The sequence below is a fragment of the Bos mutus genome, chromosome 12, assembly GCF_027580195.1.
Source record: "Bos mutus isolate GX-2022 chromosome 12, NWIPB_WYAK_1.1, whole genome shotgun sequence".
Taxonomy (NCBI): Eukaryota; Metazoa; Chordata; class Mammalia; order Artiodactyla; family Bovidae; genus Bos; species Bos mutus.
Window position 1 is genome coordinate 35,920,386 of NC_091628.1, and position 10,400 is coordinate 35,930,785.

The 10,400-nt window shown below is 52.3% G+C and overlaps 1 protein-coding gene across 1 annotated transcript; it reads left to right on the forward strand.

Annotated features, from left to right (window-relative positions):
• The first annotated feature begins 4,388 nt into the window (after window positions 1-4,388).
• On the forward strand, window positions 4,389-9,426 carry GJB2 (gap junction protein beta 2). Its single transcript, XM_070380848.1, has 2 exons — window positions 4,389-4,560; window positions 7,350-9,426. The coding sequence occupies exon 2, from the start codon at window positions 7,372-7,374 to the stop codon at window positions 8,050-8,052; it is 681 nt and encodes a 226-aa protein (XP_070236949.1). The 5' UTR covers window positions 4,389-4,560; window positions 7,350-7,371; the 3' UTR covers window positions 8,053-9,426.
• The last annotated feature ends 974 nt before the right edge of the window (window positions 9,427-10,400 follow it).

A 10,400-nucleotide genomic window follows, 5' to 3' on the forward strand; every position in this document is an offset into this window, starting at 1 on the left:
CTAGATAGCATATTCAAAAGCAGAGACACTACTTTGCCAACAAAGGTTCGTCTAGTCAAGGCTATGGTTTTTCCTGTGGTCATGTATGGATGTGAGAGTTGGACTGTGAGGAAGGCTGAGTGCCAAAGAATTGATGCTTTTGAACTGTGGTGTTGGAGAAGACTCTTGAGAGTCCCTTGGACTGCAAGGAGATCCAACCAGTCCATTCTGAAGGAGATCAGCCCTGGGATTTCTTTGGAGGGAATGATGCTGAAGCTGAAACTCCAGTACTTTGGCCACCTCGTGCGAAGAGTTGACTCATTGGAAAAGACTCTGATGCTGGGAGGGGGCAAGAGGAGAAGGGGACGACAGAGGATGAGATGGCTGGATGGTATCACTGACTCGATGGACGTGAGTCTGGGTGAACTCCGGGAGTTGGTGACGGACAGGGAGGCCTGGCATGCTGCGATTCATGGGATTGCAAAGAGTCGGACACAACTGAGCGACTGATCTGATCTGATCTGATCTGATTCACTTCTGACCAACACAAGCTCTTGATACAAATACATCTGGAAACATCTTTGTATTTTCTCCACAGTTTGCAAACAAGAACTCCACAATGCATTTGCCAGTAGGAGCATGTACCCATCCAGTAAGGCCAAGGAAATCAACTTGTTTACCACTTCCTTGCCACCAACACATCCAACAATTCAAACTTCCCCCAAATAGTTTATGTATGAACATAAGAATAGAGTGAGGGGGAATTCCCTCCTGGTCCAGTGGTTGGGACTCTGCGTTCTCACTGCCAAGGGCCTGGGTTTGATCCCTGGTCAGGGAATTAAGATCACACAAGCCATGTGGTGGGGGGCACCCCTCGCCCCCAAAAATAGTATGAGGAAAACGGAAAGGCCTTTAACAGTTTCAGTCACAACTCAGAAGTTGGAATTTTTATGACTTTAATTTGAAAGTGAAGAAAACAATTAAATAGTGATATCTGAAGTCTTTTTCTGTTCTACTTACTTGGAATGGAACAGTTTGTCTTTTTCCCCAAAATTATTTGACATTAACAATTTTCAGGGTGTACAAGTGAGGGTGTGGGTTGCTAAATATGGTGCAGGGATAAATCTTAGTGTGATGCTGTTCTCCTGGGATAATTATCCACAAGACTGTGAAAGGATCACACCAGGGCCATTCCTGCTTTAAAATGATATTATCATATGTAAGTCATTATTAACTAATTACACAGAGACTCCAGGGCTTCTTAATATCTGCCCATCTGAGGGTTGAATTTTCCCTTTTTGTCAATTATTAATATGATTAATATTTCAACAGCAAAGTCAAGAAAGTGCATGCAGACCAATAGCTAATGGCTTATAACCAATAGCTCAGAGACATCCAGTGACCCCCAAGCTGCCAAGAGTTAAGGCAGAGCGCCCACCTCTCACAAGTCCCTTCTTGTCTGGAGCATTTCTGATATCACCTACATAGAATTTGTGAGTCAGAAATTTCACTGACACGTTCTTTACATGCATTCAGAGCATCCTCCCCAAGGGAAGTTTCGGGGGCTGCCCCATCAGGCAGCTGGCAGGCAATCATTCATTACAATATGTTAAGAAATACATATTTGTCTCACACTGATTTCTTGCTCAATAGCAACTTTTTTGGTTTACTGATAAAAACAACTGTCAAATTAAAATATCAAATAGCTTTTCACATTAGCATTTCCCTTTACAGCCTGACAATTGCACAAAGGTTCAGCTCAATTGTGAACACCTGGGATTTGACTGCTTGCTACAAAGCATGCTTCATCAACACAGCGCTGACACTGTGAAGTGACAGGTGCGTACCAGTTAGTCATTAATAGTTACTCAGTAAGGAAGGGCCTCGGAGAAGGCAATGGCACCCCACTCCAGTACTCTTGCCTGGAAAATCCCATGGACGGAGGAGCCTGGTAGGCTGCAGTCCATGGGGTTGCTGAGGGTTAGACACGACTGAGCGACTTCACTTTCACTTTTCACTTTCATGCATTGGAGAAGGAAGTGGCAACCCACTCCAGTGTTCTTGCCTGGAGAATCCTAGGGACGGGGCAGCCTGGTGGGCTGCCGTCTATGGGGTCGCACAGAGTCAGACACGACTGAAGTGACTTAGCAAGGAAGGGCCTGGCCATCCCTGGAAAGGGCCAGTCCTCCATATCAGCTTCATTTGAGCCCTACCCCGGAGACACCAAGCTCTTCCATCAGACTCCAAACCTATCCTCTATTGTGTTCGGCGCCCAGTAGACAAGGCCAGAGAGGTGCGCCCATCAGGCTGGGGAGGCCGGAGCTGAGGTCAGGGTGGGGGTAGGCAGCCTTCTCCGGGGGCTGTTATATTCAAAATGAAGACCTGAACCCAGGGTCACAGGATGAAGGCTCATTTTCAATGTTTATGTATAACACAGTAATGCTTTTAACCAAAAATAATGCAGCAACATGAGTGTACTGTTCACAACATAATTACAGGATTTATAAAGAAAAATGATTAACCCCTGGTGTGATCTGCTAAGTGCATACCCATCTAAGATCATGTGATGGTGACTCCACGTGTCCAGACCTGAGACCCTGTTCAATCACTTCCTCTTCCCCTTCTCTGCTCTGGAGGACACAGAAATACCTCCAGGGGATTTCCTGCTCCACTGGAATCCAAGTCTGGTTGGGAAGAAAGCACCCACACAGAAAATAACAAAAGTCACAACAAACAGAAGGAAACCAAGTGCTGAGTTGTAATTAAGAGTTAAGAGCTGTAGGCATTCTAACTATAAAACCCAAAACGCAGAGTGGCTAGATATACAATTAGCCGACAACCCGGCAGTCATTATGCAAATCAGGAGAATAAGTCAGGGAAAACAGGAAAGAGAAGCTGAACAGCAACCTGCAATCTTGCTATAGACACAAAAAGCCAGGAGAAATTTGTCAGTGGGAGAAAGCGAATCAACTTTCAATCTGCAAGCCATCTTTATCAGCTGGCTTTCTACAAAGATGCCAGATCCTTCCTTCACTCCAATGTGAGACCCCCCATAGAGCGCTGCCCCTGACCACCTGAAGGGTGGCCCCAGGCTGCGGGTGGGCAGCGAGCTCTCCCCCAGCCACCCGCCTTTGCCGTCATTTCCAACCTGCCGATTCAGCACATCTCTCAGATGGGCCTTCCTGGACTTCTCTGTTCGTGAACACTCCCTCCCGAACTAAGACCTTGGGCAGCAAGGTCGGGTAGTGACCGCGGGACAAACTCAGGTTCTCCAGGCAAGAAAGGTCCAAGCTGGCCCGTGACGATGGGGTACAAATTTTACAAGGAAAAGTCAATATCTTTACGCCAGTGTTGGCACTCATGGGAAACTCATTTGTAAGGCCAGATCTGCCCTGTCAGGGTGAATCATCTCTGCTCAACTTAAAGACGACTCAAGTAAAGCGGAGGTGGGAGAGAGTACGCCCGCACCTCGCGGCGGCCCTCTTTGAGGGAATCCTGGAGCCAGATCCTGGCCCCCACTCCCACCCCTCATGCTAGACACAGGTTCCCAGACCCGGCCCAGTCTTGCGATTTTAATTCTCCATCCGCTGTCTGTGGACCTCAGAATACCCAACCACAGGGGAACAATGAACCCTGTAATCCGAGACCAGGCTTCCGGGAGAGGAGCTGGCTCCCCAGGATCGTCTCCAGAAACCCCAGTCGCGCTCCCCTTCCCGGCGAGTGTGCAGGGCAGGGGTCTGGGGACTTCATTCGTGGCGGCCCCCCGACCCCGAGTTGGGTAACATCCTCGCGATTTCTCGGCCGTGGGAGGCGGAGTACACCGGCAGGGCCCTGAGCACCCTCGCTGGGGCGCAGGCCTGGGTGCGCCCGCAGGGTCTCCCCACCACCGCCAGCCCCGGCCCTCGGCGCATAGTTGAGGGATCGAGTCACACAGGAAACTCAAGGAGACGTTTGTTAAGTCTGCCTGTGAGGTTTGGGGGAGAAACAAGCAGGCACTCGGCCAAGCGCAGCGCTGCCCCTCCTCGCCCACCGCGAACCCACATTCCCAGAAGGGAAGCGGCCCGGGCACCCGCGCGCCCGCAGAGCCTCGGAGGTAACGGCCCTCCGCGCCTGAACACTCTCTTCAACTATTTTGCAGTAATTAATTAATTAAATCCGAGCTTTGACCACCACAGCACTCTAGGACCCGTCCAGGCAGAAACCACAGTAACAGCAACGGCACCAAACCTTTCACTTCACACACACACACCCCCCCAACCCTGCGCCCGAGACGCTGGGAACCCCAGCCCCACCGCGCTCGGGCCGGGGGAAGCGCCGCGGACCCCCGGCGGCGCGCCCCGCCCCTCGGCGCTGGGGGCGGCCGGACGCCGAGGAGCCGCCCCCTCCGAACTTTCTCAACACCTCTCGGGAGGAGGCGGGGTGAGGGGCGCGGTTAAAAGGCGCCGCCGGTCCAACAGGTGTCGAAGGCCTGAGCGCCCCGCGCGCCGCGCTCTCCGGACTCAGACACCCCCGCGACTCCCGCGATCCCCGCAACTCCCTCGCAGCCGCCGCGCGTTCCGCCCGTGCGCCCCGCTCCCACCGGTAAGGCCGGCGACCACTCTCGGCTGCCCAGAAAGGCAGGGGGCTGTGGGACCCCTTGGGGAGAGGGACCTCGGAGAGGGAGCCTGGGACCACCAGGGACTGTGGAGCCCCTCGGAGAGGGACCCCGGGACCGCCAGGGGCTCTGGAACCCCGCGGGGAGGGACCCGGGTCCCCAGGCTGCACCCGGCGCGCACCGAGGCCCCGCGCCCGGGCCAGTGGCCACAGCGGCTCTGGGCTCCGGGCGGGAGGCGATCGCGAACCTGTGGCCGGAGCTCCTCGGGCCGAGTCTGGTGCGCAGCGCGCGGTCGAGCGGGAGCAGGGCCGGGAGCGGACAGGTGCGCGGACTCGCCCGGGGTGTTCGCGGCTCCTCCGGCAAGGCTGGCGCGGCCGCCGGGCTCTTCACCCGGAGCCTCCGGTCGCCGGAGGTTTCGCTCAGAAAGAAAACGCGGTCTCGGGCTTGAAGCGGAAGCTCAACCTGCAGGAAGCTGACCTTCCGCGGCGGAGCGGGAGCCCAGCGGCCGGCATGGCCTCTTTCCCTCGCCGAGCTCGAGTTCCTAGCTGGGCTTCCAAGCGCAGTCGTGGGGGCGGCTTTCGGGGCGCCGGTTACACACGGGGAGCCGTGCTTCGGGGCTCCCCCGCCTGCCGGGGCCCAGGCCTCACCGTCCTCCCGCATCCTGAGAGCTGACCCCGCGCCCCCCGTCTCTAGATGCGGTGACAGCCGCGTCCCCATCCCCTCTTTGAGTCGGGGGCGGAGTCTGTGGAGACAAGGGCCACCACCCAAAAAGTGAGGGTTGAGGAATTAACGGGTGAAGGACTCCTGGTGACCTTTATACAACCTGCGCCTCACCCAGCAGCAACCCCCCCACCCCCCGACAAGGTCGCCCCTCCGCCCACCGAGCAGGTGGTGTGGACAGGTCAGGAAGGGCAGGGGTCAGTGCCAGGATGAATGTTGAGAATGCTTTTGTCCGGCCTGGTCACCAGGCCAGCCCTCCTCTCCTGTCACCCTGTCCCATGGGGGTCAAACTTTAATTAGCTCCTCTGCCTCAGGGATCTTTGGACAGGAAGCTGCCGCCCAACCAAGAGCTTTTACAAAAGGACAAGGATGGAGGGTTTACTTTCCACTTTGTTTTCTGAACATCAGCCACTGGTTGACTGGTTAAAGGAATGCGGGTCCTGAGCTGGCACCCACCCACCCCGAATCTTTAGCCAGATGCACTGATACAAGTCACACGGGCTAATTCAGAGAGTGTCCTGTTGGCCCTTAGTAAATGAGGCCGAGAAGTGGAGGGTCTGATTTCACAGGGATGGTGGTCACGCTGCCGGCCAGGACGGGCCAGCTCAGAGGAACTCAAGGCCTCCAGGCCATCTGTGTTCAGGGTCAGGGCTGAGCCTTTTCCAGGTGACATTTCCCTCTTTCAAGCCAAGCTGCCCAAGTGTCTCAGTGCTCATAGCTCTCCTGTCCTGACTTTCTCGTGTCTGGGCTGCCTCCTCTGAAGGAGTGGCCATGGATGGTTCAGCCAGGCCTGGGTGCCCCAAGCAGTGCCCCATAGGCGGCTGGGTGATCAGACTGCACACCCCCCCTACCCTGGCTACTCGGGAAGTCCAGCGGGAAACAGGACCCGACTTGCTCAGAATAAGGAGAACACTAAGCTTTTAAGCAAGAAGAAGCACTGAGAACCAGTTCGGAAGGTGTAGACACAGATTACTCATCAGATTGTGTGGAGGGTGGAGCCTTGTTATAAGAGGCTTGATTGAGACAGACGGGTGTGACTGCACGTAAATGAAGACAGTTCATACCCTGCGATGAGAAGGCCACCAGCTCCTGGAGGCGAATGCCCGGGCTCCCCAGGTCCTCTCCAGTGAGCAGCATGTCACCTCCCAGCGTCCACATTGACCCTCAATACCGTGAGGGTGCCTGCAACGGCCAGTCCCTGGGGACTCACTGAGTTAAGCTTTTATTTATTTTCTTACGATGCACCTCTTTAGAAGCACGTCTAAATTAAAACCATAGCCACAATAAAAATGTACCATCTGAACAGTTTTCAAACCTGAGTACTGACTGACTGGTCAGTCCCAGCAGGACAACGAGAACCCCAGCCCTCACACAGAGCGCACACAGAAACCCAGGCACACACTGGCTCTTCCCTGAGGAAGGACCGTTTCTAACTGGCTCCCTTTTGTACAGGGAAAGGAAGTGAAACCCATTGGGAAATGTTAAACATGAATTTTACCCTTGGGGACAGTCATTTCGCCACTGCATCCCATGTCCAGAAAACTGAAATAACTTAAGGAAGGAGGTCCTGTGGGGAGACATGGCCTCTTGGCCTTGAAGGCGAGGTTGGCCCCAGGAGGCACGAGCCCAGAGTACCATCCAGAGCTGGAGGCCAGCAAACACTTGGGAGTGCTGAATGCTGCTGGAGGGTCAGGGAGACCCAAACGGGGTGTCTGCTGAGGGTTTGGTCAGCACACCCAGGGCCCTGGGTCAGTGGGCACATTTGCTGGGGTGCTCCCTCCCCACCCCACGAGTTCATTGTGCTGAAGGCTGGGTGCGTTACTGGGGTGAGTACACCCCTCTTTTCTAGAGAACAGAGAACGCGTCCACGGTCGACTGCCTGCTGCACTGCAAACCCCATGGCAAGCCTGGTTGCTCTTGTTTCCCCTTGTTGAGGGAGGCTGTGTAAGAACTGGCCCTTTGAGATGGCTGGTGCTCATGGGCCAGCCTCTCTGAGCCTCCCCAAGCTGGTCCCACATGCTTACCCCGTGTTGCGCTGTGTCGCTCTCTTTTCCAGCACAAGCCGCCCAAACGAGACGATGGACTGGGGCGCACTGCAGACGATCCTGGGGGGTGTGAACAAGCACTCCACCAGCATCGGCAAGATCTGGCTGACCGTCCTCTTCATCTTCCGAATCATGATCTTGGTGGTGGCCGCCAAGGAGGTGTGGGGGGACGAGCAGGCCGACTTCGTGTGCAACACCCTGCAGCCTGGGTGCAAGAACGTGTGCTACGACCACTACTTCCCCATCTCGCACATCCGGCTCTGGGCGCTGCAGCTCATCTTTGTGTCCACACCTGCCCTGCTGGTGGCCATGCACGTGGCCTACTACAGGCACGAGAAGAAGCGCAAGTTCATCAGGGGAGAGATAAAGACCGAGTTCAAGGACATTGAAGAGATCAAGAAGCAAAAGGTCCGGATCGAGGGTTCTCTGTGGTGGACCTACACGGGCAGCATCTTCTTCCGCGTCATCTTCGAGGCTGCCTTCATGTATGTCTTCTACGTGATGTATGATGGCTTCGCCATGCAGCGCCTGGTGAAGTGCAATGCCTGGCCCTGCCCCAACACGGTGGACTGCTTCGTGTCCAGGCCCACAGAGAAGACCGTCTTCACAGTCTTCATGATCGCAGTGTCTGGAATTTGCATCCTGCTCAATGTCACTGAGCTGTGTTACTTGCTGATTCGATTTTGTTCTGCAAAGTCCAAAAAACCAGTGTAACTATAGTGGTCGTCGTGTTTAGATAGAAGAGGAGTGCGATCTGTGCTCGGCCGTGGGGCACAGTCAGCCGGTGGTACCCCCCACCCCGCCCCGGGTACAGCTCGGCTTCAGGGCCACCTTTGACCCCCTCCCCAGTAGATCGCACATGCAACCCCAGATGCCCCTAGAGGCTGTGCCCCCTACCCCACCCCTGAAAGTGTCACATTGAAGGCAGACTCAGAGCCTCTGCCACTTTTCTCTAAAACCAGTCCTCGTGGGGCAAAGCTGGCCCTGGTGGCCATGCCTACTTAGGCAAAGGACATGGCATTTGTCTCCGTTTCTTTGAGGAAAGGAGAGAAACGCCAGGGCCTGAAGAGCACAGGGTCTGGTTGATCCACTTAGGGCTCTCTTTGCCATTTCCCCTGCATTAAAGGTGAACACAGAGAATCTTGGTTCTTTTATTTGCTTTGACGTTTCTGTCCTCAACAGTGGACGCGCTCCCTAATGCTTCAAACTCTGTTACACGTTTTTTAAGTGAAAATTTAAAATATGACGTGTTCTTTTGATCTGCAAGGAACCATTCATTATAGGTTCCTCTTATTTCAAAGGCTCAGATTATGATATGTAAACGGGGTATAATTAGATGCTCTTGTTGAATTTAACTATGGCCTTTCAGGTGTGAGTGGTTTACACTGCCCCCAAGAGGCTGTCCATTGTGTGACATGTGGTGTATGCTACAGGAACGCATTTCAGCTTCCCTCAGTGAAACAGACTAGGGCTTCTAATAGTTGGCGATGGCTTCTAATAGCAAACAGCCTCGTTTCAAAAGCTTAGATGTGATTTTGCATGAGGAATGAAGACTTTATATACCATGAGTTACTACCAATGGTGGGGTGGTTCAAGACACCCTGAGCTTCCTTACCATGGTGCCTTTTCCACTCCCACGGGTAGAATGCTGACTTACAGAGATTGCTTGGGACTATTTTATTGCCACAGTATGATTTAATGGTGCAGAAGAAAATGGAAAACTGAGGGGGAAGGGGCAGTAACTGTTTCTAAAAAAGAGGTGTAAAAACTAGACTCTAAATTCTGACAATTAAAAATGAGTTTCATCTACTTCAAAGGTTTGTTCACTTCCCTTTTCAGCATCCAGGCTTTTAAAGTGAAAATAGATTTAATAGACATTTTTTTAAAAGTAGAAACTAGGGTTTAGATAACTATTTAGCAGTTCTATAGGACAGACAGAATCCTAATATTTTCGTGATGCTTGACATGGTTTCAAAAAAATGGTACTCAGTATACTTCAATGAGAGTAAATACTTTACTGTTGCCAAGAATAGTTTATAAAAACATTTTGTAATAATACATAATAGTTTAAATTACATACTTGTAATTAAAATAATTTTGTAACATCTCATATATCATTTAAATATTAAAATATAATTGATTCATATAATGGTTATTTAAAATCTATTACAGAATGTGTGCTAAGTAGCTTCAATCACGTCCAACTCTTTGCAACCCCATGGACTGTAGCCCTCCAAGATCCTCTGTCCATGGGATTCTCTAGGCAAGAATAGTGGAGGGTTGCCACTCCTCCAGGGATCTTTCCAACCCAGGGATGTGCTGCTTGAATCTCATGTCTCCTGTATTGGCCAGCAGGTTCTTTACCACTAGCACCACCTGGGAAGCCCTTTGAATAGAATAGAATAGTAGCTTCTAATTTCATCTATAGCTGGTTTTGTAAAAGTATATGAAAAATTTCATAACACTAAATGGGTAAGTTACCACTGTGTCTGTCTGAGACTCTGGGATCCTTCTGCCTGAGTTACGGAAAAGCCTGTGTCACCAGAAAGATAGTTGGGGAAGGAGACAAAAGGGTTATTCCTGCCCTATGCTCACCACTAGTGGGTTCCTGAGAAATATGCACAGTGTGGGTGTGGACAGGCTTTGCTGCTTGGAGGATGCTGAGCTGGGGTCATGTGACCAGGCTGGCTCCTAGAAGAATCATTTAAAGATGTTAAAATGTTATTCACAGTCAAGGCTGGCTGAGCCATGAGAAAAATTCCATCAGGTGTCTTTTCTATGGGGTTTTCTATGGGGTTTCATGTCCATTTGTGTGCAACCAAATTGGTCTTATCACCTGCCTTCTGTTCCGGGAGCACCTTCCAGTCCGTGTGTGTGGCCTGCTGCCCAGCGCACTCCTGGGATGCCAGAAACACCCAAGGTGGTCAGAGATCTCATCCAGGGACCTGAAAGCGCTTTACACATTGGTAATTACAAGTGTGTTTATGAGGAACCATACGCTCCTTTGTTGCTGTTTAGCCTCTGAGTCATGTCCAACTCTTTGTGACCCCCTGGAATGTAGC